The sequence below is a fragment of the Bombyx mandarina genome, chromosome 04 (genome assembly GCF_030267445.1).
Source record: "Bombyx mandarina strain Sakado chromosome 04, ASM3026744v2".
Lineage (NCBI taxonomy): Eukaryota > Metazoa > Arthropoda > Insecta > Lepidoptera > Bombycidae > Bombyx > Bombyx mandarina.
The window spans coordinates 14,592,945-14,620,898 of NC_143211.1; the positions used below are offsets into that span (position 1 = coordinate 14,592,945).

At 45.5% G+C, this 27,954-nt stretch overlaps 2 protein-coding genes across 2 annotated transcripts; both read right to left on the reverse strand.

The window, feature by feature from the left end:
- Positions 1-737: 737 nt before the first annotated feature.
- Positions 738-8,016, reverse strand: LOC114245974 (chymotrypsin-like). Its single transcript, XM_089727128.1, has 3 exons — positions 6,034-8,016; positions 4,980-5,122; positions 738-1,175 (listed from the first exon to the last, which is right to left on the reverse strand). Exons 1-3 carry the CDS (start codon positions 6,508-6,510, stop codon positions 1,004-1,006), a joined length of 792 nt encoding a protein of 263 aa, XP_089583254.1. The 5' UTR covers positions 6,511-8,016; the 3' UTR covers positions 738-1,003.
- Positions 8,017-12,464: 4,448 nt separating this feature from the next.
- LOC114246039 (trypsin-like) lies at positions 12,465-18,524 on the reverse strand. Its single transcript, XM_028178417.2, has 2 exons — positions 15,927-18,524; positions 12,465-13,396 (listed from the first exon to the last, which is right to left on the reverse strand). The coding sequence occupies exons 1-2, from the start codon at positions 16,437-16,439 to the stop codon at positions 13,079-13,081; spliced, it is 831 nt and encodes a 276-aa protein (XP_028034218.2). The 5' UTR covers positions 16,440-18,524; the 3' UTR covers positions 12,465-13,078.
- Between the last annotated feature and the right edge of the window lie 9,430 nt (positions 18,525-27,954).

A 27,954-nucleotide genomic window follows, 5' to 3' on the forward strand; every position in this document is an offset into this window, starting at 1 on the left:
GAGAATATAATAAATAAACTAATAAACGAAAGATGAAACTGTAATTTTTTTTTACTACGACTCGGTAAAGCCGAAGGTAGCAAGCACATTGAAGAATATAATGCATTAATTCAACTGAATCTATGATTCATGTCAACATCGAGGGGAATACGCCTTGAGCTGCACGTATAGAAGGTCCTACTAAATTACTTTTTTCACAGCCTACCTGATGGTTAGTAGTCACTGTCGCACATGGACATTATCAATACCAGAGACACGGGGCCAAGTTGGTGCCTACTGCTTTATGCTCCGCAAACCTCGCTTGTAGATGGTAATGTCATAACAGTCGGGAAGTTCAATCTAGAGACGCATACTTTAAATTAAAAAAAAAGTGGAAACGCTCTGCTTAACGTAGCGATTCCAGATACTACGGATGAACTTTGCTCTGGCGGCGGCAGGTGCGATGGTAAAGTGGAGATGAAGGATGAATTCCTGAAAGATTAATTCCTCAGAGCTTTCCTTACGGAACGATACAAAATACAGAGATAACCGAAGTCCCTATGTAGATCCAGAGCCTCCAAGCGATCCGCGAGAACGAGATTATTGACAATTCGAATGTCTTTCTTCTGTATGGAGTCAAATGGAAGTAGTTGGTACTTGGGAGCCCCAATTCAAAGATGGATCACGGCCAGACCAGACTTGTGCTTTGTGAGGCAGTGAGAGGAATACTCTTTTTAAATTTATTATTAGTAGCGCATTATTAATAATTTGAGTTGACTTTACCAATGGCTATAACCCATAAACGACGGTAGTCACTTTCCGGCACGTGAGCCGATGTGTCATTATTTAGTAAGAACAACACATTATTCTAGAAAATAACCACATACCTGTTTAAATGCATCTAAAAACTTGAAGCTTGATGCCATGAAAATTATGCTAAGAGGTTAGTGACAGTATTAACAGTTCTCAAACTATGGGATAATAATAAGAATAATAATAAATAAGAACTATGTACTAAGATATTTTATTTATTATAGTTATTGCAACTCAATTCCATAGCTTCTTGTGCGATCCAATCATAGTAATATCCGGTGTCTGTATATAAGGTGATGTAACTTAATTTGTGTCGGACCTTGGATGAGACCACGCCCACCTGAATGAAGCCCCGCACGACTAGGGCACTGCCAGAGTCACCTCTAAAAGAAATAACATGTAATGGAAATATATAAAGACTAGCTGTACCCGTCCGCTTCGCTGGACATTTTTCTCTCCCCCCCCCACAAAGATTCTCATCATTAACATCCCCGCGACTGGTGTAGGGAGTCCAACACTCATATAAATATTAGCCTATACATTAAGTACATGTATTTCCTACATGGATACCAAGTTTCAAGTCAATCGGATACATGGTTCAGTTATAACGGAACATTCGTAAGAACCACTGTAGAATTATATATTAGTATAGACAGTGGCGGATTAAAGGTCCAGAGCGCCCTAGGCAATAACTTTATCGGCGCCCCTGTACCGGCCATAAATGACCATCATAATACTATAAATTTTAACTACTTGTTTTTGCAATTATGATGACGTTGTATCATCAAACCCTAGACTTTAGTAGACCAAGACCCTTGTACTTACGCTAATGCGCGAATGAAATACAAACAAACCGGCAATATTGCATAATACGAGTATATCGATGCTTGTGCAATATAATCTATTATAGATTTAGAATATAGATCATCATTTAGTTCTTAATCGTCGATATACTATTTTATTTATTTATTTAAAAATTCTGAGCTCGCGCGCCCATGCGTCCACATCCAGTTGAGGTCGAGGACGAAGCGGGGTGGTTCCGGGACACGATGCGTCGCATCTGTGACGTGTCGATGCCCCGGATTAGCCCTCGACCTCCCAATCGCCAAGTGTACTGGTGGTCGCCCGAAATCGCGCAACTCCGCGTGGAGTGCATTCGGGCGAGGCGCCAGTGCGCGAGGCATCGCCTGCCGCGGCGCAACGATCCAGTGGCGTTCGCGGTGGTAGAGGCCCAGCTGTACGGCGCATTTCGCGTCGCGCAGAGGGCGTTGCAGCTGGCCATCAGAAGAGCCAAGGACCAACACATGGAGGGTCTCCTGGAGACGCTGGATGAGGATCCGTGGGGGCGACCCTATCACATGGTGCGCAATTAAATGCGCCCATGGGCCCCCCAATCACGGAGCGTTTCCAGCCTCAGCAGCTGCGGGACATCGTCTCGGCGCTGTTCCCGCAGGAGCAGGGGGGATTTGTCGCTCCCGCTATGGGCGCGCTGCTGGAATACGACGGCGATGCCCCTGCTGAGGTGCCCCATATAACAGGGGCGGAGCTCCGTGTGGCAGTACGCAAAATGTGCGCAAAGGACACTGCACCTGGCCCGGACGGCGTCCATGGCCGGGTTTGGGCCTTGGCTCTTGGTGCCCTAGGGGACCGACTCTTGAGGCTTTATAACTCCTGCCTCGAGTCGGGACGGTTTCCTTCATCGTGGAAGACGGGCAGACTTGTGCTGTTGAGAATGGAGGGGCGCCCGGCTGATACTGCCGCCGGGTACCGTCCCATCGTGTTGTTGGATGAGGTGGGCAAACTGCTGGAACGCATTCTGGCAGCCCTCATCATCCAGCATCTGATCGGGGTGGGACCCGATCTGTCGGCGGAGCAGTATGGCTTCCGAGAGGGCCGCTCAACGGTGGATGCGATCCTTCGCGTGCGGGCCCTCTCGGAGGAGGCCGTCTGTGGGGGTGGGGTGGCTTTGGCAGTGTCGCTCGACATCGCCAATGCGTTTAACATCCTGCCCTGGTCCGTGATAGGGGGGGCGCTGGAAAGACACGGAGTGCCCCTCTACCTTCGCCGGCTGGTCGGCTCCTACTTGGAGGACAGATCGGTCACGTGTACCGGACACGGTGGGGTCGTGCATCGGTTCCCGGTCGTGCGCGGTGTTCCACAGGGGTCGGTACTCGGCCCTCTTTTGTGGAATATCGGGTATGACTGGGTACTGAGGGGTGCCCTCCTCCCGGGCCTAAGCGTAATCTGTTACGCAGACGACAAGCTGGTCGTGGCCCGGGGAGGGAGCTTTGCTGAGTCTGCTCGTCTTGCCACCGCTGGGGTAGCGCATGTCGTCGGCAAAATCAGGAGATTGGGCCTCGACGTGGCGCTCAGTAAATCCGAGGCCATGTGGTTCCACAGGGCCCGGAGAGTGCCACCTGTCAATGCCCATATCGTGGTTGGAGGCGTCCGGATCGGGGTCGGGGTGCAGTTAAAGTACCTCGGCCTCATTCTGGACAGTCCTTGGACCTTCCGTGCTCACTTTCAGCACCTGGTCCCTCGTTTGTTGGGGGTGGCTGGCGCGTTAAGCCGGCTTCTTCCCAACATCGGGGGGCCTGACCAGGTGACGCGCCGTCTCTATACGGGGGTGGTGCGGTCAATGGCCTTATACGGGGCACCCGTGTGGGGCCAGTCCCTGGCCGTGGGGGTAGTGAAGTTGCTGCAACGGCCGCAACGCACCATCGCGGTCAGGGTCATACGTGGTTATCGCACCATCTCTTTTGAGGCGGCGTGTGTACTGGCTGGGACGCCGCCTTGGGTCCTGGAGGCGGAGGCGCTCGCCGCTGACTATCAGTGGCGGGCTAACCTTCGTGCCTGGGGCGTGGCGCGTCCCAGCCTCAGTGTGGTCAGAGCGCGGAGGGCCCAATCTCGGCGGTCCGTGCTGGAGTCATGGTCCAGGCGGCTGGCCGATCCTTCGGCTGGCCGTAGGACCGTCGAGGCGATTCGCCCGATTCTTGTGGATTGGGTAAATCGTGACAGAGGACGCCTCACTTTCCGGCTCACGCAGGTGCTCACTGGGCATGGTTGCTTCGGTGAGTTCCTGCACCGGATCGGAGCCGAGCCGACGGCAGAGTGTTACCATTGTGGTTGCGACTTGGACACGGCGGAGCACACGCTCGTTGCTTGCCCCGCATGGGAGGGGTGGCGCCGTGTCCTCGTCGCAAAAATAGGAAACGACTTGTCGTTGCCGAGTGTTGTGGCATCGATGCTCGGCGACGACGAGTCGTGGAAGGCGATGTTCGACTTCTGCGAGTGCACCATCTCGCAGAAGGAGGCGGCGGGGCGCGTGAGAGAGGCACAAGCCCGCCGCCGTCGAGCGGGGGCCAGGGAGGCGGATCTCGCCCAAGCCCTGGCCCTCTAAGTGTTTCGGGTCCCCCTCATATGTCGGTCTGGGGCCCGGCGAAGGGGGCCTAAGAAGACGACGTGCAAGCTGCTTTGCACGCGTTTTACGCAAGAGCATACGGGTGATGGAAGGCCGGCTATCCTCGACCCACGCTGGTTCTGACCCAGCGGGGTATTTCGTAGGATAACCCATTCAAACCGGCGCCATCTAGGCGGGCTTCAGACAGCCTGCCGACCGGGAGGGCTGGTGGTCGTGGCGCCGACGATCGCTGGCCCGGCGTCCCGAGGGGGACGGTGATGGGAGAGATGTGCTCCGCACTAAACGCTTCACTTTCCTCCCTTTGCCTCTTCATGAGTTCTGTCTCATGCGAGGTTTGGACGTTGGTTGTTGAGCGACAGGAGGTTTTAGTTGGTTCGACTCCATCCCCAGTGGAGGGTGGGAGACCGGCGATTTCCTCCGGACCAAAAAAAAAAAAAACCCGTGTATAATAGCTATTTTTGTCGACTGTCGGTTGTGCTATGTAGTTAATTACCCGAGGATGTTGGCAATTCTAGAGACCCAGTCAGACCATTGGCTATGAAGAATGGGCACTGTTCGAAGTTCGTTAAAATAAATTGTTTTTACTGGTATTCAGCGCAAATCTTGGCGTCGGTTCATAGTATAATTGCGGAAATGCATTGTGGATGAAAACTTTGGTTTCATGGCGGATGTTGCGAAGATAAAAATAAAGATGAGGAGATTCATCAATATTATTGAATTCCTCGGAGCATTCTTCATAAAGTATTTTTTTTTTCTTGAAACTTACAGGGCAACGGGGCCATTATGATTATTTCCGCTGCAAATGATGCCATTAAGTGAGGTATGTCTGAGAATTTGAGAACATGATTTTCTGGTCATAATCTTCTCTCTAGCTTCTTGAAGGTAATTCGTCGCGATCTGTTTCTCTTCCTACAATAATGTGGATTGTTAATATTATAGTGAATATGTGTTAAAATATAATTATTTATGAACATGCAACAACATCTTTCTATATTAGCTTGGTTTTAGAGTAAACGCTTTGCCCATTGAGAAACGTAAGTTCAACCCTGTTAAAAAGCCAAGGAAACGCTATAAAAAAGAAATGAGCGCTTTGGAAAACCGTGGCTGGATTATATCCACTGGAACTTGCAGATTGTTTATTTGGAATTAGAGGGTTCTTCCGAAAAGACCGCTCACTGAACGAATTAAACTCCAATCGATGTACGATGTCCAATAGATGTAGGTATATGCGAAAAGATATATTAATTGAATTTAAAGTTTAGATGGGCCCTCCAGAGTTAAAAAGTAATATGGGAGAACATTCCTTCAATATTCAGATTGTAATCTAAAAATGTTTTTATTTATTGCTTAGATGGGTGGACGAGCTCACAGCCCACCTGGTGTCAAGTGGTTACTGTAGCCCATAGACATCTACAACGTAAATGCGCCACCCACCTTGAGATATAAGTTCTAAGATCTCAGTATAGTTACGACGGCTACCCTACCCTACAGACCGAAACGCATTATTGCTTCACGGCAGAAATAGGCAGGGCGGTGGTACCTACCCGCGCGGACTCACAAGAGGTCCTACCACCAGTACGATGTCCAATAGATGTATATGCGAAAAGATATATTAATTGAATTTAAAGTTTAGATGGGCTCTCCAGAGATAAAAAGTAATATGGGAATGCTTGATGAGAACATTCCTTCAATATTCGGGTTGTGATCTCAAATATTCTTGCCGTACAGTATTGATACGCTACACATATGCGTTGTGCAGAAATTGTATTGATTATCTTTCCTTAACACCAACAGTACGTAAGAGGCAATGGAATACTTACATTAACAAATCCCCAGCCGGAAACGTAAGCTTCTTCGTCATACGGTGGGTGTTTCATGAGCGCAACTCTGCTGCAGTTCGCGCTTAGCTTTAATTGTGTTTTTAGCAGCACCAGCGCTATATCATACACCGCTGATTCGCTTTTATGGCCAGAATGTATTGCGTACTTATGACCCGATGACGTTATACCTAGATCCTTGTTCTCGTGGCCGGTGTGAATTAAGATTCCTTTAATAATACCATTTCCGCAACACTTCAAGCAATGTGCCGCTGTCATGACTATGTTTTGAGTGATTATCGAAGCACCGCACCTCCAATTACTGACTTCACCGTCTAGAAGGCAACTGGTCCCCATAAACGCTGCATGGGGCTGCCTCTCTATCTTCACGTGTTCACCATCAATGATGAACGGATCCATTTTCCTGTCACATGCTATCAACGGTAGTAATGACAGTATAATAATAGCCTTTATTGACATACTCGGTCTGACTACGGAATTCGTTGTGTTTACCAGGATTGCGTTAGCGATCGAAGTTAATTACAGTATCGGCGAAAATGCAGGTAATTGCAGCACATAATTTTTTAATGCGTATCGCTAATGAATTGAAATTAATTTGATTGTAAGCTGTGCTGGTGCAACTTCAGAAATAGTCGTCGACTAAGAAATAAGACGCCCGGCGTACTACCATATCAAGCGATGCTACTATATCTGTGGTCATATCTCGCAGACGGATATTAATTTTATTAAGGGTACAAATGTTAAGCGCATTGTTTCCACGAAAACTTACATAATAAAGGCATTGCGGAATTAAAATTAAACCTTGTTATTGATGTTAGATATCACAAAGCACGATATCACGAAGTAGCCATGTGCTCGTGTTTGGTGGGCGGAACGGGATAGCCAATTTTTCTACCTCATGTATCAAGGTGAGTGGCAGTAGTTACTTTGTGGCGTCTATGGGCTTCACTCAACCGTACCACGTAATATAGGTGATCCGTAATCATTCGCACATCCATATATAAAGAAGAACTTAGAAAAAGGATTGAGTACGGCTGGAGCTATGAAACGTTTTTCATATTAGTGGATTAAATGCTTTATGTTTATTTGCCTTGTTTAAAACTATGTCCTCCTTAAGCTATTGTCCCTAGCCCCTCAAAATTAATAGCATTATATTCAGTCTCGTTTTCGTAAGGCGACTTTTTTTCCCCTACCTAAGCTGATAGCCTTGAGAAGTTATTTCAGCGTAACCTTAACTAGTAGGTGAGTTCACGGGGCTCAAACCTGTGAGTGATGCTAACACTGACCCTAGTAAGAGCAGTGCTTCGCAGAATCTGCCACCGGATCGGAAACGCGACCTACTAAGAAGATCCGGCGAGAAACTCAGTGGGCGAGCATCTACCGAGCAAAGACATCCGTTTCCATCAAAACATAAATATATGTTCGAGTTGTAATAGCAGTTTTACTTCCTTATTTCCTTTAACTCTTGCAATAAAAACCTCTCATTATCGTAAAAAAATTAAGGTTTTGGACTGTCCACTGCACGAAGGCACTCGTTTCCCTCAAAGCATACTTTTGAATATCTACTCATATGACGGTTTTTCGTTCTTATTTCGTTAAACTTTAGCAGCAAAAACATTTGCTTTGTTAATGTTACTCGACGATTGTTATGTCATTAAAATATGTATTTACGTCTTTGTTGCAAAAATATAATTATAGTAGAAGTACCTACGCTTGAAGACGCGTAGTTGACTTGTAACTATACTGAGACCCTTAGAACTTATATCTCAATATGGGTGGCGCATTTACGTTGTAGATGTCTATGGGCTCCAGTAACCAGTTAACACCAGGTGGGCTGTGAGCTCGTCCACCCATCTAAGCAATAAAAAAAGTTGGATATTCATTGGTTTTCTGAATAAAATGTAGTTTTTCAAGCACCATCAACGTAAACGCTTTTTTTTTAGTGCTTAGTTGTGTGGATGATCTCACAGCCCACCTGGTGTTAAGTGGTTACTGGAGCCCATAGACGTCTACAACGTAAATGCGCCACCCACCTTAAGATATAAGTTCTAAGGTCTCAAGTATAGTTTTACAACGGCTGCCCCACCTTTCAAACCGAAATGCATTACTCTTTCACGGCAGAAATAGGCAGGGTGGTGGTACCTACCCGTGCGGACTCACAAGAGGTCCTAACACCAGTAATTACGCAAATTATAATTTTGCGGATTTGATTTTTATTACACGATGTTATTTATTCCTTCACCGTGGAAGTCAATCGTGAACACTGGTTGAGTACGTATTTCATTAGAAAAATTGGTACCCGCCTGAGATTCGAACACCGGTGCATCGCTCAACGCGTATGCACCGGACGTCTTATCCTTTAGGCCACGACGACTTCAACGACGAATTTACTACTGGATAGGAATCGCGACCCGCTGAGAAGATCCGGCGAGAAGAGGGCTGATGCATGGGTTAGGTTGCACGTCGAACTCTTTGCCGAGTTCTAAGAGTACGATTACCAGGATCCCTAAGGCTGCTCCTAGTGTTAGAGCTGAAGGCGTCTAATGCTAGAGTTATTGGATCTGAAGGATCTGTAAGGACGTGTCTAGGGCGATGACGGTGACTGGCTCTTGCGTGATCAGGATTCGGAGAGTAGTCAGCGGCGGCAACGATAAGGCGATTATCATGACATATAGTAGAAATACTTACGCTGAAGACGCATAGTTGGATATTCATTGGATTTTCTGAATAAAATGTAAAGTTTTTCAAGCGACATCAACGTAAGCCTTTTCTATCTCGTCTACTCTACACAGGCAAACGAAAGGTTGTGCTACGGCTACTTGAAATATGAGACCGGTGTCATGAGTTTAAATGAAAAGTGTAATAAAATTAAGCAGAATCAGTACGGCGGTAGCAGTTTAACAAGACTACCATCTGATTGTTGTTTTGAAAGAACTTGAGAAACCAAAGCCAGCTATTTAAAAAAATGAAAATAACATTAATGTAACCTTAAAAAACTTAGGTTGACAAAATAAAACAACTCAAATAACTATACTTGAGACCTTAGAACTGATATATCAAAGTGGGTGGCGCATTTACGTTGTAGATGTCTATCGGTTCCAGTAACCACTTAAGACCAGGTGGGCTGTGAGCTCGTCCACAGTATCTAAGCAATAAAAAAAAACAAAAAAAAAACAGTTATTATATTTTCTGCAAAAAACTGTTACAATAAATCAGTATACTTTTATTATAATAAACCTTTCAATTATCAAACCTGGTTCGCATTCAAAGCATATCAACCACGCCTTTGACATTTACGAGGTCAGTCCTTAACAAAAGCAATCTATTCATTGCAAAGATATTGCCTAGTTTTAGAGAAAATCTGATACAGTCCTCAGTAAGCTGTTTTCTGGCAATTACTTGTAGACTACCTAAATTATTACGTTCAAATAATTCGGAACAACTCATTAAATTGTTTTCTGCAAATTGTGATAATCGCAATTTAGTAAGTTTATATTAAGATTTAATTTTCACACTCTAATCAATATATGTACACAGTTGAACAAATTAAAATTATAAAATGCACCAATTCAAGAATGAGTACGCACCTTTACAAGTTTGCCTGAAAATCAATAGTAAGTACCTACGTTGAATAATTAAAACAATTAAAATGACAATTAGTCCCTCCGGAATCCGGTTACTACACTGTTGAAGGTTTATATATTCACATGTTTGACCGCACAAACTATATTGTATTGACATTATTATATCTCAGGCAAATAATTTATTATATAAAAAAAAGAACATAATAATCCTAAATAACCTAAAAGAACATGTTATTATCCGCAACACGCTTCGTCAGATTACAGAAATAGAGTTATCAGCAACATGCTCCGTCAAATTCCACACTAACAGTAGACACAAAATTCATATATAGTATCTTCTTGTTGGTAATTTCTGTTTCTTTTTAAGAGGAGATTTGTCGTCTAGTTTTACGACGAGCCAACATGATGTCAACTCACCTTGGCAGGCAATGGTCTAAGATTAGTTAGTTATTCAGCGTCGGAATTAGTGGGACGATGACACGGCACAATCTCGTATGTGGATGCTGAATTAGTAATAGGGCCTCAAAGATACCGAGGTCACATATGGCGACATCGTTTGATTTAAGAACGGATTACTATTAAATAAAGCTAACTGGAATACCAGTAACATCCAATCTGTTATTAGCCTAATAGCTGGTTTCTCGTAAAATATTATCTTAGAAAAATATAATCGACTTAACACACAGCAACTATATGTGTAAGTCTTCAACTGTACCACTACCTTGAGCTGGTATATTACAAAATATAAGGAAGCAGTTTTGTCTACGTGTATTGGTATTATCAAATAGCAGCATTACACTGGCTAAGATAAACAACTGCTATTTATAAGTCGCTTACAAGTTTACAGGAACGTTTAGATAACGGTCGATAGTCTTCCGAGATTTATAGCTAAAGCCCAGGGGTAAGTACTGTCGAGTACCTACGCTACTTAACTTGAACACCAACACTAACGATTTAATGACGCGTTGGACTAAAGAAAACATTTCTACATCTGCTGGTGAGTAAATATTTATTGATTTCTTTGATTCGTTTTTAAATATGCGAGAAGATTAGATTTAGTAAAGTCAAATTTAACTACATTTTTCCAATTGTTTATGCTATTACAGATTGATTGAAAGGCAGTGATTGTGGAACATATTCCCTATATAACCTCATAGTGTCCTATGATTGTACTTTTTAAAATATAAAAGCGTTATATAGACCTCTGTAGGATACCTTCCAAATTATATTTGTGTAAATGAATTAAATATTCTCTGAGTAAAATCGCTGTAACATCTATGTATACGGATGTTTATTGTTATGCTTACGGGCGGTTGTGAGAAATTATTTCGTGTTACTGAAACTTAATTTTATTAATAAAAATATATTTATCAGTTTAGCTACTCACTAGAAGTTCATTGTTAGTTTAGTTTGGTTTGGTTAATGCTTCGTAAATACATTAAAACAAACCGAAGTGGCAATAAACATTATCAAGATGTTGCTTTATTCGTGGAAGTCCAGAGAAGGTTTAAAAGGTAAATAAATATGAAAATGCTCGGAATTAAATAAAAATAACAATTTTGTTTGTCCTTTGATGTGTCTCCCATAGGACGGATTCCTTTTGTCTTTTATTTATCGATTGAGGCACTACGAAGTCTGCCGGGTCAGCTAGTACGAAATAAAACGGACCTTTAATTGCAAACAGAAATGTCCCTTAAACCAAACATCCTTTCACCCTTCGATATGTATTGTTTATTGTTTTTTTTTACTTACATTTTACGTTTTTCTTTTAAGGTCTTTACGGTGCATTTAGTGTTCAGTGAGTCATTACGGATCCTCCCGGTCCATTAACGGTGCTTTTAGGTACCTCAAACACCAGTCACCGTCCTCGTCGAACCCGTCGCTTGCGACGAAGGGCTCGACGAGTGAATTAACCCATAGACACAGCCCATTGAGTTTCTCGCCGAATCTTCTCAGTGGGTCGCGTTTCCGATTAGGTGGTAGATTCTACGAAGCACTGCTCTTGCTAGGGCCAGTGTTACAACACTCCCGGTTTGCGTGAGCTCACTTATACCTTAAGGAGAAGCTGAAATAGCCTGTCAAGGCTATCAGCATAGGTAGGAAAAAAAAATGATTGACCGGAATTGTACAAAAGTTAGGCACGTGGTTCTTGTACGCCATCTTGAAAATCAAAGTATATACTGCATTTGCAAAAAGTTTCAATGATTTGATGAAAACTAAAATAATTTTACTATTTAATGTCGGGTTTTTTATTAACATTTTTTCTAATGTTTCAGTTCTTCCAGTATTTGTGGTCCCGGACGACCAAATTATTATTCCTCGATATTAGAATGAATTACCTTAAATTTTGTAAATAAACATGTACTTTTTTTTGCACACACGAAGAAGTAACTGTATTTTAAGGTCTGGCAGTTTGTTCGAATGTGAATGTCGAGAATATAATAAATAAACTAATAAACGAAAGATGAAACTGTATTTTTTTTTTTACTACGACTCGGTAAAGCCGAAGGTAGCACATTGAGGAATATAATGCATTAATTCAACTGTATCTATGATTCATGTCAACATCGAGGGGAATACGCCTTGAGCTGCACGTATAGAAGGTCCTACTAAATTACTTTTTTCACAGCCTACCTGATGGTTAGTAGTCATGGTCGCACATGGACATTATCAATACCAGAGACACGGGGCCAAGTCGGTGTCTACTGCTTTATACTCCGCAAGCCTCGCTTGAAGATGGTAATGTCATAGCAGTCGGGACGGCAGGAGAAGTTCATTCTAGAGACGCATACTTTGAATTAAAAAAAAATCTGGAAACGCCCTGCTTAACGTAGCGATTCCAGATACTACGGATGAACTCTGCTCTGGCGGCGACAGGTGCGATGGTAAAGAGGAGATGAAGGATGAATTCCTGAAAGATTAATTCCTCAGAGCTTTCCTTATGGAACGGTACAAAATACAGAGAGAACCGAAGTCCCTACGTAGATCCAGAGCCTCCAAGCGATCCGCGAGAACGATATTATTGGCAATTCGAATGTCTTTCTTCTGTATGGAGTCAAATGGAAGTAGTTTGTACTTGGGAGCCCCAATTCAAAGATGGATCACGGCCAGACCAAACTTGTGCTTTGTGAGGCAGTGAGAGGAATACTCGTTTTAAATTTATTATTAGTAGCACATTATTAATAATTTGAGTTGACTTTGCCAATGGCTATAACCCATAAACGACGGTAGTCACTTTCCGGCAAGTGAGCCGATGTGTCATTATTTAGTAAGAACAACACATTATTCTATAAAATAACCACGTATCTGTTTAAATGTATCTCAAAACTTGAAGCTTGATGCCATCAAAATTATGCTAAGAGGTTAGTGACAGTATTAACAGTTCTCAAACTATGGGATAATAATAAGAATAATAATAAATAAGAACTATGTACTAAGATATTTTATTTATTATAGTTATTGCAACTCAATTCCATAACTTTTTGTACGATCCAATCGTAGTGATATCCGGTGTCTGTATATATGGTGTAGTAAGCTGAATTGTGTAGGATCTTGGACGCGACCACGCCCACCTGAATGAAGCCCCGCACGACTAGGGCACTGCCAGAGTCACCTCTAAAAGAAATAACATGTAATGGAAATATATAAAGACTAGCTGTACCCGTCCGCTTCGCTGGGCATTTTTCTCCCCTCCCCACAAAGATTCTCATCATTAACACCCCCGCAACTGGTGTAGGGAGTCCAACACTCATATAAATATTAGCCTATACATTAACTACATGTATTTTCTACATGGATACCAAGTTTCAAGTCAATCGGATGCATAGTTCAGTTATAACGGAACATTCGTAAAAACCACTGTAGATTTATATATTAGTATAGACAGTGGCAGATTAAAGGTCCAGAGCGCCCAAGGCAATAACTTTATCGGCGCCCCTGTACCGGCCATAAATGACCATCATAATACTATAAATTTTAACTAGTTGTTTTTGCAATTACGATGACGTTGTATCATCAAACGCTAGACTTTAGTTTACCAAGACCCTTGTACTTACGCTAATGCGCGAATGAAATACAAACAAACCGGTAATATTGCATAATACGAGTATATCGATGCTTGTGCAATATAATCTATTATAGATTTAGAATATAGATCATCATTTAGTTCTTAATCGTCGATATACTATTTTATTTCTTTATTTAAAAATTCTGAGCTCGCGCGCCCCTCGTAACTACACGCCCCTAGGCACGTGCCTAGTTTGCTTTACGGATAATCCGCCTCTGAATATAGATTAAGTAGATAAAATGTAACGGAACGAAAGAAATTGCCTAATTAATGGTGTAGATACCCGTGTATAATAGCTATTTTTGTCGACTGTCGGTTGTGCTATGTAGTTAATTACCCGAGGATGTTGGCAATTCTAGAGACCCTTTTTTTTTTTTCCTGCCTAAGCTGATAGCCTTAGAGGCTATTTCAGCGTAACCGAGCTAGTAGGTGAGCTCACGGGGCTCAAACCTGATAACGTTGCTAACACGAACCCTAGCAAGAGCCGTGCTTCGCAGAATCTACCACCGGATCGGAAACGCGACCCACTGAGAAGATCCGGCGAGAAACTCAGTGGGCTGTGTCTGAGAGTTAATTTACTCGTCGAGCCCTTCGTCGCAAGCGACGAGTTCGACGAGAACGGTAACCGGTGCTTGACTTCAAGCACACACACTAGGTACTTACCTAAAAGCACCGTTAGTGGATCGGGAGGATCCGAGATGACGTGTTTTGGGCGACGTCGACTGCTTTCCATTCTGTCCGCAGGATCGGGAATGTAGTTACCGGCGGCCACGATGAGAGGGTTCTCGTGTCGTGCCGCTTTATCGAAGTGGCGCAACGACGCCGACTGAAGATACTTACTGATGGACTCTAAGTCCAGGTCGTCATGGAGGTCGATGTTCCTGACGAACCACGGGGCTCCGACGGCTATCCTGCAAAACGGGATTGAATAATTTGGAAGGATTTTAAGTGAGTGCGGGCCGCGTGAGCGAACACTACACTTGCATAGGTCATGACGGGGCGTATGCAAGTTTTGTAGAGTTTTGTCACCTTATTTCTAAGGGTCTAGAGACCCAGTCAGACCATTGGCTATGAAGAATGGCACTGTTTGAAGTTCGTTAAAAAACAATTAAATATTTTTCACAGCACACATCTTGGCGGGCGGTTCATATCATAATTGCGGAAATGCATTATGGAAGAAAACTTTGGTTTCATGGCGAACGTTGCGAAGATAAAAATAAAGATGAGGAGATTCATCAATATTATTGAATTCTTCGGAACATTCTTCATGGAGTATTTTTTTTGGTTCTTGAAACTTACAGGGCAGCGGAGCCATTATAATTATTTCCGCTGCAAATAGTGCCAACTGGGATATTTCTGAGAAATTGAGAACATGATTTTCTGGTCATAATCTTCTGTCTAGCTTCTTTAAGGTAAATCGTCCCGATCATTTTCTCGTCCTATATTAATGTGAAGTGTTAATATTATAGTGAATATTTGTTAAAATATAATTATTTATGAACATGCAACAACATCTTTCTATATTAGCTTGGTTTTAGAGTAAACGCTTTGCCCATAGAGAAACGTAAGTTCAACCCCGTTAAAAAGCCAAGGAAACGCTATAAAAAAGAAATGAGCGCTTTGGAAAACCATGGCTGGATTATATCCACTGGAACTTGCAGATTGTTTATTTGGAATTAGAGGGTTCTTCCGAAAAGAACGCTCACCGAATGAATTAAACTCCAATCGATTTACGATGTCCAATAGATGTAGGTACATGCGAAAAGATATATTAATTGAATTTAAAGTTTAGATGGGCCCTCCAGAGTTAAAAAGTAATATGGGAATGCTTGATGAGAACATTCCTTCAATATTCAGATTGTAACCTAATTTTTTTTTTATTTATTGCTTAGATGGGTGGACGAGCTCACAGCCCACCTGGTGTCAAGTGGTTACTGTAGCCTATAGACATCTACAACGTAAATGCGCCACCCACCTTGAGATATAAGTTCTAAGATCTCAATATAGTTACGACGGCTGCCCTACCCTTCAGACCGAAACTTATTACTGCTTCACGGCAGAAATAGGCGGGGCGGTGGTACCTAACCGCGCGGACTCACAAGAGGTCCTACCACCAGTAAATATATCAATAATTAATCCAATAAATAATCAAATATTCTTGCTGAACAGTATTGATACGCTACACATATGCGTTGCGCAGAAATTACATCGATTGTCTTTCCTTAACACCAACAGTACGTAAGAGGCAAGGGAATACTTACATTAACAAATCCCCAGCCGGAAACGTAAGCTACTTCGCCATACGGTGGGTATTTCATGAGCGCAACTCTGCTGCATTTCGCGCTTAACTTTAAGTGTGTTTTTAGCAGCACCAGCGCTATATCATACCCCGATATTACGCTACTATAGCCAGAATGTATTGCGAACTTATGACCCGATGACTTTCTACCTAGATTCTTGTTCTCGTGGCCGGTGTGAAATAAGATTCCTTTAATAATACCATTTCGGCAACTGTCAAAGCAATGTGCCGCTGTCATGACTATGTTTTGAGTGATTATCGAAGCACCGCACCTCCAATTACTGACTTCACCGTTTACAAGGCAACTGGTCCCCGTAAACGCTGCATGGGGGTGCCTCTCTATCCTCACGTGTTCACCATCAATGATGAACGGATCCATTTTCCTATCACATGCTATCAGCGGTAGTAATGACAGTATAATAATAGCCTTTATTGACATACTCGGTCTGACTACGGAATTCGTTGTGTTTACCAGGATTGCGTTAGCGATCGAAGTTAATTACAGTATCGGCGAAAATGCAGGTAATTGCAGCACATAATTTTTTAATGCGTATCGCTAATGAATTGAAATTAATTTGATTGTAAGCTGTGCTGGTGCAACTTCAGAAATAGTCGTCGACTAAGAAATAAGACGCCCGGCGTACTACCATATCAAGCGATGCTACCTATATCTGTGGTCATATCTCGCAGAAGGATATTAATTTTATTAAGGGTACAAATGTTAAACGCATTGTTTCCACGAAAACTTACATAATAAAGGCATTGCGAAATTAAAATTAAACCTTGTTATTGATGTTAGATATCACAAAGCACGATATCACGAAGTAGCCATGTGCTCGTGTTTGGTGGGCGGAACGGGATAGCCGATTTTTCTACCTCATGTATCAAGGTGAGTGGCAGTAGTTACTTTGTGGCGTCTATGGGCTTCACTCAACCGTACCACGTAATATAGGTGATCCGTAATCATTCGTACATCCATCTATAAAGAAGAACTTAGAAAAAGGATTGAGTACGACTGGAGCTATGAAACGTTTTTCATATTAGTGGATTAAATGCTTTATGTTTATTTGCCTTGTTTAAAACTATGTCCTCCTTAAGCTATTGTCCCTAGCCCCTCAAAATTAATAGCGTTTTATTCAGTCTCGTTTTCGTAAGGAGACCTTTTTTGTTTCCTACCTAAGCTGATAGCCTTGAGAGGCTATTTAAGCGTAACCTTAACTAGTAGGTGAGCTCACGGGGTTCAAACCGGAGTAATGCTAGCACTGACCTAACTGCCTACCTGCTAGCTGCTAGCAAGAGCAATGCTTCGCAGAATCTGCCACCGGATCAGTGGTCGAGCATCTACCGAGCAAAGACATCCGTTTCAATCAAAACACAAATATATGTTCGAGTTTTAATAGTAGTTTTACGTCCTTATTTCCTTTAACTCTTACAGTAAAAACCTCTCATTATCGTAAACAAATAAAGGTTTTGGACTGTCCACTGCACGAAGACACTCGTTTCCCTCAACATATGCTTTTGAATATCTACTCATATTACTGTTTTTCGTTCTTACTTCTTCACCTGTACCACTACCTTGAGCTGGTATATTACAAAATATAAGGAAGCAGTTTTGTCTACGTGTATTGGTATTATCAAATAGCAGCATTACACTGGCTAAGATAAACAACTGCTATTTATAAGTCGCTTACAAGTTTACAGGAACGTTTAGATAACGGTCGATAGTCTTCCGAGATTTATAGCTAAAGCCCAGGGGTAAGTACTGTCGAGTACCTACGCTACTTAACTTGAACACCAACACTAACGATTTAATGACGCGTTGGACTAAAGAAAACATTTCTACATCTGCTGGTGAGTAAATATTTATTGATTTCTTTGATTCGTTTTTAAATATGCGAGAAGATTAGATTTAGTAAAGTCAAATTTAACTACATTTTTCCAATTGTTTATGCTATTACAGATTGATTGAAAGGCAGTGATTGTGGAACATATTCCCTATATAACCTCATAGTGTCCTATGATTGTACTTTTTGAAATATAAAAGCGTTATGTAGACCTCTGTAGGATACCTTCCAAATTATATTTGTGTAAATGAATTAAATATTCTCTGAGTAAAATCGCTGTAACATCTATGTATACGGATGTTTATTGTTATGCTTACGGGCGGTTGTGAGAAATTATTTCGTGTTACTGAAACTTAAGTTTATTAATAAAAATATATTTATCAGTTTAGCTACTCACTAGAAGTTCATTGTTAGCTTAGTTTGGTTTGGTTAATGCTTCGTAAATACATTAAAACAAACCGAAGTGGCAATAAACATTATCAAGATGTTGCTTTTCTATGTTGTCGACTAAAATATCTAAGACTCATCTTCATTATAGAGCGAACCGAGCATAGCTAATGCATTCGACCGTGGATTCAGTTACTCTTGTTTGCAAACTCATATAGTACTCGATTATGACTCGTAAATGTGTTAAATGTTCGTTTCAAATAAAATCAGCTGTGACCAAACACAAATTGATATCTCTATTTCACCATAGATTGTAACGAATATAATTTTTATTAAAAAAAAGCAGAAAGTTGGATGATCGCGTGTTCATTTCTTAGAAAATATGTAATAATTCAAATGAAGTTTACTATTTATGTACCGGATACATTGTTTACAGAATTTAATTTTTCTTTCCTACGTAAGCTGATAGTGCAGAGATACCATATCAGCGTAACTAGTAGGTGAGCTCGCGGGGCTCAAACTTAATGATGTGCTAACACGAACCCTAACCGAGCCGTGCTTCGCAGAATCTACCACCGCATCGGAAACGCGATCCACTGAGAGGATCCGGCGAGAAACTCAGTGGGTTAATTTACTCGCCGAGCCCTTCGTCGCAAGCGACGAGTTCGACGAGAACGATGATTGGTGCTTGAGGTACCTAAAAGCACCGTTAGTGGATCGGGAGGATCAGAAATGACGTGTTTTGGGCGACGTCGACGAATTTAATTAATATCGCTTGTTAAAACGTCATTCAGTTTCATATGAAAATTGTGGCTGTAGAATATAACATCATATAGCTGACAATCAAAGCGCGTTTCAGAAAATCGGTGGACTACTATCTATCAAGCATAAAATATCATGTTAAGTGGTGTCTTTTCGCAAAGTTGACTATTAGACAGATAGAGTGGTAAATGCAGCGCTCCGATTATTGGAACCACGATCCAAATTTATTTAAAGTAAGTGACGGTTGCAAGTCGCATGTACTAGTCATCTTTAGAACTGAAAAAAGTTTTTATCGCTTATTTATTTATTTATTTATTTATTTAATAAGTTGCACCAACAAAGTGATCATCAATACAAAACATTGACAGATTGACAAAAGTTCATGGCAGATGTCACCTCAATTATAGGTGCAATCGACATTGCATTAACATTAAAAGTAAAAATAAAATATACAGCTAAGATTTGGATACATTTCATTCATTGCTTAAGATTAATTTAATTGGGAGATGATCCGCGACAGATTTTTCCTGTAAGTAGTGAGACAATTTGAAAAAACATCTATTTCACTTAAAATAAGTTCAGCGCAATCGGACAACTCCGAAGGAACATTGACGGAGACCGCGCTACCGTGGACATTATTGTAGTCTCAAAGGATTCTGTTTAAGGGAGAGTAAGCACCTAAATTCGAACGAGCGGGCTTTCTTATAAACGGTTTATATTTCTTCGTTCTTGGTAGGTACTTAGGTAAGTTTAGTGCCCGATTACACCCTTATAAGAAGCTAATTTTGTATACAACGAAATGCCACAATTTATTTGTTTTAAATTCATGTGGAGGTTTATATTATTTCACAAAAGAAATACGATTTTTACACATCTTCCCTGATTGTTATTTCAGTCAATTAGAACATTAGCATTTATTCGACGAGTTTGAATCGAGTATCGTTAGAGTCTTACCGATGGTACGGTCGATGGGAGAGCACAAAGAAAAAGTACTGCAAATGGTCGGACCGTTAGGCGAAGAGCGGAATAACTGTCGTGTTCCGGTGCTGGACGCCGTTTCCAAAGCTTTGATTACTACTGCTTTATTATGCTTTCGGAACGAAGTATATTTTTTTCAATTTTTTTTTCAAAGTGCTGACGATGAGAAACTTTGCGCCGTGACAATGGAGTTCAATCGTGTTAGATTTACGTCATCTTTTTTTTAAATTAATTCATAAATTAGTGAGATTCATAAATTAGATTTTTTTGTTCTTTAAGTGTTCATAAAATGTTTTATTTTACAATAATTTTGGCTTTGTATGTTCCGAATTAACCTAATAAACTTTTACAGTTAATTAATATCGTTACGTTTCAAATTTATCGTCTAATTCAAAACACGCATTCGAGATTAATGTCCATATTTTCGAACCAAACATGCGAATGTATTCGAACAATTCACACTTCAATAACAAATCCACAACATTCCGATATTAGGTGTGAACATGAGAAACTTGCCATAGTTACTTACGATATATCGCGGCTTTCATCGAGCGAACTAGCTCCCAAATAATTCTAATGTATAATTCTTAAGATTAACATGATCAAAACATGTTTATGTGGAAACAAGACGAATTTTCCCGATACACTGCGCTGACAACACTAGCGTCGTGTCCGGACATAGAGTATAGATTAAATAGACAGAGTAGCAAACTTTAAATAATGCTTTAGATATTTTTTTCAGACAACAATCCAGAATTTGTGCTCTATTCATTGTTCTATTCATTTTGCGGTCCGCGATGAGTGTGGTGGCACCCATGCCAGAGCCCACCTCCGAGGCCCCTGTTCCGCTGGCGCCTACTCCTGCGATCCCTCGCCCTCCACGAAGGGTTGACCTAAGGCCTGCGCCACCTCCGCGGATATCGGCCGCCCCTGCATCTGCACGTAGAGGAAAGATAAACCCTACGCCAGCGCGGGCTGAGGACATCCGTTCGCCACTGGCGAGGATGGTGGATGAGTGGCCAACGCTACCGCGGCCCAGGCCTGCAGAGCCGCCTCTTTCGCCCTCGCGTGCTGCGGGGTCACAGAGGCCATACAACATGGCTGCTGGGACGGAAGAAGTAGACCACTCCCTCCCAAGCAGAGAGGAAATGGTGGCCTGCATTTCGCGGGCGGTGGCGGTTGAGGTTGGCAAGCACTTTGCCAGCCTCGAGAAGATACTCCGCTCCTCCATTGGCTCCGGGGACTGTGTCCCGGCGCCAACAAACGCCGCCGTCCCGCGGGGCCAGGCCGCCCAGCCGACCTCCACCCCCACCTCATCCACAAGGTTGGCACGACGTGGAGGCCGCAATCAGAATAACAGGGGTACGGGTGCCCAGAATCCTGCCCTGAAATCCCAGCCCCGTCCCCTTCCTCCTCCCCCGTCAAGCATGGACGAGGGCTGGACGGAAGTGGTGAAGCGGGGCAAGAAAGGTAGGCAAAAGACAGAGGCTCTGGCAGCTCCCAGAGGGGGTCGAGCGCTGACCGCTGCAGCCCGAAGCACAGAGCTGGTGGCCGTGGCTGCTCCTCGCGAGGGTCGAGCACCGGCCACCAACAAGAAGCAGAACGCCAAGAAGAAGAAGACGCGCGCAGCGCGGTCGGCTGCCGTCGTAGTGACGTTGCTACCAGCCGCCGCCGAAAAGGGCCTCACCTATAATGAGGTGATGGCCCAGGCGCGCGCGGCCGTCAACTTAGCGGAAATCGGGGCAGAGGAAGGCCTCCGCTTCCGGCATACCGCCAATGGAGCGAAGCTGCTGGAGTGTTCCGGTGCGGATAGTTCTGGTGTCGCAGACAGGCTAGTGGCGACGCTCCGCGTGGCGCTGCCGGAGAATGAGGTGCGCGTGCACAGGCCGGTGAGGATGGCCGAGATCAGGATCACCGGCCTGGACGACTGTGCCACCAAGGAGGAGGTGGCAGCTGCGATAGCCGCCCAAGGTGGATGTGCCTTGGAGAGCGTAACCGTGGGCGAACTTCGCTCAGGGTACTCCGGAGCTAGGTCAGCGTGGGCGCGCTGCCCTGTGGAGGCAGCCACTTCCTTGGCTACTCCTCCGCCGGGAAGGTCAATGGGGGATCCGGGGAGACTGCGCGTGGGCTGGATAGCGGCCCACGTGCGTCTCCAAGAACCACGTGCCTGGCGATGCCTCCGGTGCTTTAGCACCGGGCACGGCCTCGCTAAGTGCACCAGCTTAGTTGACCGCAGCGGTCTATGTTTCCGCTGCGGCCAACCGGGTCATAAAGCGGCGTCCTGCACGGCCGCCCCGCACTGCGCTCTGTGCGCTGCGGCCGGGCGTAGGGCAAACCACCGGGCGGGAGGCAAGGCTTGCTTCCCGTCCAGTGTTAATACTGAACGCAACCGGCGCCGAAAATCAAGGCGCCGGCAGAAGAGAAGGTTGGCCAGAGGAGCACTGGCCAATGTTGCAATCCCCACTGCGGCGCCGGTGCCGGAGGGTGGGGGCAGCGGTGAAGAGGAGGGGGCGATGGATGTGGTTCAACAGTAATGGACCGCACCTATCGCTTCCTCCAAGGAAACCTGAACCACTCCGCCAGAGCTCAGGACATGCTGTCTCAGAGCATGGCGGAGTGGTCCATAGACGTGGCTGTGGTCGCCGAGCCGTACTTCGTTCCCCCGGCAAATGATTGCTGGTTCGGGGACGATAGCAGCCTGGCGGCCATAGTCATAAGAAGAGACGCGACGATCCCCCCCTTGGCGATGGTGACCAAGGGCCAAGGGTTCGTCGCGGTGCAGCTGGAAGGGACCGTCGTGATCGGGGCGTACTTCTCTCCGAATAGGCCTACTGTCGAGTTCGGGCATTTCCTGGGCGGGATCGGGGCGATTGCTCGCCGCCTCGCTCCTCGTCCAGTGATTCTAGCGGGGGACCTCAACGCGAAGTCTGTCGCATGGGGCTCCCCCCGCTCGGACGCTCGTGGTAGGCTGTTGGAGAGGTGGGCGAACGTGACCGGCCTCTATTTGTTGAATAGAGGGTCGGTTGCGACGTGCGTGCGGTGGCAGGGCGAGTCTATTGTGGACGTTACGTTCGCAAGCCCGGCCATCGCACGCCGTATCCGCGACTGGAGAGTTTTGGAGGGGGCGGAGACACTGTCAGATCACCGATATATTCGGTTTGATCTCTCCGCCCGCTCCGCAGTCGCGGACGTCCACGGGGACCACCCGTGGTGCGTCCCGGTCATTCCCCAAGTGGGCACTGAAGCGCCTGAATAAGGAGCTCCTGATGGAAGCCTCTACGGTGGCGGCGTGGGCGCCCATGCGTCCACACCCAGTTGAGGTCGAGGACGAAGCGGGGTGGTTCCGGGACACGATGCGTCGCATCTGTGACGTGTCGATGCCCCGGATTAGCCCTCGACCTCCCAATCGCCAAGTGTACTGGTGGTCGCCCGAAATCGCGCAACTCCGCATGGAGTGCGTTCGGGCGAGGCGTCAGTGCGCGAGGCATCGCCGCCGTCGCTTGCCGCGGCGCAACGATCCGGTGGCGTTCGCGGTGGTAGAGGCCCAGCTGTACGGCGCATTTCGCGTCGCACAGAGGGCGTTGCAGCTGGCCATCAGAAGAGCCAAGGACCAACACATGGAGAGTCTCCTGGAGACGCTGAATGAGGATCCGTGGGGGCGACCCTATCACATGGTGCGCAATAAAATGCGCCCATGGGCCCCCCCAATCACGGAGCGTCTCCAGCCTCAGCAGCTGCGGGACATCTCGGCGCTGTTCCCGCAGGAGCAGGGGGGATTTGTCGCTCCCGCTATGGGCGCGCCGCCGGAGTACGACGGTGACGCCCCTGCTGAGGTGCCCCATATAACAGGGGCGGAGCTCCGTGTGGCAGTACGCAAAATGTGCGCAAAGGACACTGCACCTGGCCCGGACGGCGTCCATGGCCGGGTTTGGGCCTTGGCTCTTGGTGCCCTAGGGGACCGACTCTTGAGGCTTTATAACTCCTGCCTCGAGGCGGGACGGTTTCCTTCATCGTGGAGGACGGGCAGACTTGTGCTGTTGAGAAAGGAGGGGCGCCCGGCGGATACTGCCGCCGGGTACCGTCCCATCGTGTTGTTGGATGAGGTGGGCAAACTGCTGGAACGCATTTTGGCAGCCCGCATCATCCAGCATCTGATCGGGGTGGGACCCGATCTGTCGGCGGAGCAGTATGGCTTCCGAGAGGGCCGCTCAACGGTGGACGCGATCCTTCGCGTGCGGGCCCTCTCGGAGGAGGCCGTCTGTGGGGGTGGGGTGGCCTTGGCGGTGTCGCTCGACATCGCCAATGCGTTTAACACCCTGCCCTGGTCCGTGATAGGGGGGGCGCTGGAAAGACACGGAGTGCCCCTCTACCTTCGCCGGCTGGTCGGCTCCTACTTGGAGGACAGATCGGTCACGTGTACCGGACACGGTGGGGTCGTACATCGGTTCCCGGTCGTGCGCGGTGTTCCACAGGGGTCGGTACTCGGCCCTCTTTTGTGGAATATCGGGTATGACTGGGTGCTGAGGGGTGCCCTCCTCCCGGGCCTAAGCGTAATATGTTACGCAGACGACACGCTGGTCGTGGCCCGGGGAGGGAGCTTTGCTGAGTCTGCTCGTCTTGCCACCGCTGGGGTAGCGCATGTCGTCGGTAAAATCAGGAGATTGGGCCTCGACGTGGCGCTCAGTAAATCCGAGGCCATGTGGTTCCACAGGCTCCGGAGAGTGCCACCTGTCGATGCCCATATCGTGGTTGGAGGCGTCCGGATCGGGGTCGGGGTGCAGTTAAAGTACCTCGGCCTCATTCTGGACAGTCGTTGGACCTTCCGTGCTCACTTTCAGCACCTGGTCCCTCGTTTGTTGGGGGTGGCTGGCGCGTTAAGCCGGCTTCTTCCCAACATCGGGGGGCCTGACCAGGTGACGCGCCGTCTCTATACGGGGGTGGTGCGGTCAATGGCCTTATACGGGGCACCCGTGTGGGGCCAGTCCCTGGCCGTGGGGGTAGCGAAGTTGCTGCAACGGCCGCAACGCACCATCGCGGTCAGGGTCATCCGTGGTTATCGCACCATCTCTTTTGAGGCGGCGTGTGTACTGGCTGGGACGCCGCCTTGGGTCCTGGAGGCGGAGGCGCTCGCCGCTGACTATCAGTGGCGGGCTAACCTTCGTGCCCGGGGCGTGGCGCGTCCCAGCCCCAGTGTGGTCAGAGCGCGGAGGGCCCAATCTCGGCGGTCCGTGCTGGAGTCATGGTCCAGGCGGCTGGCCGATCCTTCGTCTGGTCGTAGGACCGTCGAGGCGATTCGCCCGATTCTTGTGGATTGGGTGAATCGTGACAGAGGACGCCTCACTTTCCGGCTCACGCAGGTGCTCACTGGGCATGGTTGCTTCGGTGAGTTCCTGCACCGGATCGGAGCCGAGCCGACGGCAGAGTGTTACCATTGTGGTTGCGACTTGGACACGGCGGAGCGCACGCTCGTTGCCTGCCCCGCATGGGAGGGGTGGCGCCGTGTCCTTGTCGCAAAAATAGGAAACGACTTGTCGTTGCCGAGTGTTGTGGCATCGATGCTCGGCAACGACGAGTCGTGGAAGGCGATGCTCGACTTCTGCGAGTGCACCATCTCGCAGAAGGAGGCGGCGGGGCGCGTGAGAGACGCACAAGCCCGCCGCCGTCGAGCGGGGGCCAGGGAGGCGGATCTCGCCCTAGCCCTGGCCCTGTAAGTGTTTCGGGTCCCCCTCATATGTCGGTCTGGGGCACGGCGAAGGGGGCCTAAGAAGACGACGTGCAAGCTGCTCTGCACGCGTTTTACGCAAGAGCATCCGGGTGATGGAAGGCCGGCTATCCTCAACCCACGCTGGTTCTGACCCAGCGGGGTATTTCGTAGGATAACCTATTCAAACCGACGCCATCTAGGCAGGCTTCGGACAGCCTGCCGACCGAGAGGGCTGGTGGTCGTGGCGCCGACGATCGCTGGCCCGGCGTCCCGAGGGGGAGGGTGATGGGAGAGATGTGCTCCGCACTAAACGCTTCACTCTCCTCCCCTTGCCTTTTCATGAGTTCTGTCTCATGCGAGGGTTGGACGTTGGTTGTTGAGCGACAGGAGGTTTTAGTCGGTTCGACTCCGACATGCCCCACCCTCCATCCCCAGTGGAGGGTGGGAGTCCGGCGATTTCCTCCTGATAAAAAAAAAAAAAAAAAAAAATATTCATTGTTCATCACATAAAATTCGAAAAAACAAACAATCAAGTACTATTGACTTCTAAACTTGTTTTACCCTTAACATTTTCAATAATTCTATTTCAATCAGAAGATAACCTAGATAAAATACACAGCAAGAATAGGTAGGATCTGCAAGCTCACGATATATTCTACCATCACTGCTTAATATAGAACCTAGGGAGTCTAAAAAGCTTAGAAAATTAAGGTAAATAGATTCCAATTTAAGAATGGATCATACGAAGTTACAGGAGTAATTTGAAGATACCGAGGTTGCATTTTCCGATAAATAGGAAAAAACACTAAATCCACATAGTGTTTAAGCAGACTGCTACTTAACAAGAACAAATATAAAATTATTACATTAGATTTATTGTTTTTCGGTTTTGATAATTCAATTTCGATTCAATTCGGTTCTAAATATTCGGTAACGCCTGCAATCTGAAAATCGCGACAAGAACTCGTGAAACAGTACTGTGTATACTGTATAACGTGGATAAATTAAATACATAGCTGTTATTTTTTTTATTTTTTTTTATTGCTTAGATGGTTGGACGGGCTCACAGCCCACCTGTTGCTAAGTGGTTACTGGAGCCCATAGACATCTACAACGGAAATGCGCCACCCACCTTGAGACATAAGTTCTAAGGTTTCAGTATAGTTACAACGGCTGCCCCAACCTTCAAACCGAAACGCATTACTGCTTCACGGCAGAAACAGGCAAGGCAATAAAATAATTTTGCAGTATCGACGCGCCTTCTGCAATAAAATGATTATCGTTTATCCATCTAGTTGCGGACAACGACATTAACATAAGGTGCGCACGCGCAAGACCGCCGGGCGCCTGACCGGTGCGCGCTCGTAGATTTATTGGCATTCACCGTGCTCAATGACACGGTCACTACACTCACTAGCACTACACTCCCAACTGGTCCTTTATATAACACTAACTATTAGCAGCGGCCACGCTCGTTGTATAAATAGCAGAAATAATAGAATCTTCAACGCCGCTGAGATCGTGTCTTTTTGATCGGCTTCAAACGTGGTTGCTATTTTAATACGCTTTTATTAGCTTCAGACGTATGTATGTATGTAACGGATTCTTTGAACATGATTTTGACCCGATTCAAAACGTCGGATTAACTCGAAATTTGGTATACTTATTAAGGACCGATGACAATACAATACAAAATTAAAACAAATTAAAAAAAATATAAAATTGAAATGGAACTAAAAATAAACAATAGTTTAAAAAAACTAACAAAATACGCTTTTATCGAAAATCCAACTAAAAATAGAAAATAAATTTTAATAAATTTGAATGATTTTATTGTAAAAAAAGCGTGGGGTGCATGGTATCAGTGCAGTAGTTATAAATATTTTATGAACAGATAGAGTAGAAGTGTTATTTTGATACTATCCTAAAAAGCACCCCGCGCTTTTTTTTACAATAAAATCATTTTTTCTTACACTATTTTTAATTCAAAATAAAAAATTATGTTCTATTTTTTAGTTGGATTTTCTATAAAAGCGTATTTTGTTAGTTTTTTTAAACTATTATTTATTTCTCTTCCTTACCTAATCGCTGTTAGCTTCGAGGGGCTATTATAGGTGAGCTCACCGGCTCAACCTGAGAGAATTTGTTAACACTAGCCCTAGCAAGGGTTATACGGCTCAGCTGATGGAGAGTGGTTGCTGTCGCCCATGGACTTTTTATTTATTGCTTAGATGGGTGGACGAGCTCCTATTACATCAGTAATGGGGCGCGGTCAAACC

Coding starts and splice junctions, on each gene's coding strand:
- LOC114245974 (XM_089727128.1), bottom strand. CDS start 6,510: ATGTCAATAAAGGCTATTATTATACTGTCATTACTACCGTTGATAGCA. Junction 5,123..6,033: donor CCGGCTGGGGATTTGTTAAT/GTAAGTATTCCA, acceptor ACATTATTGTAG/GAAGAGAAACAGATCGCGAC. Junction 1,176..4,979: donor CATAATGGCCCCGTTGCCCT/GTAAGTTTCAAG, acceptor TATTTCTTTTAG/AGGTGACTCTGGCAGTGCCC.
- LOC114246039 (XM_028178417.2), bottom strand. CDS start 16,439: ATGTCAATAAAGGCTATTATTATACTGTCATTACTACCGCTGATAGCA. Junction 13,397..15,926: donor CTCTTACGTACTGTTGGTGT/TAAGGAAAGACA, acceptor AATGTATAGGCT/AATATTTATATGAGTGTTGG.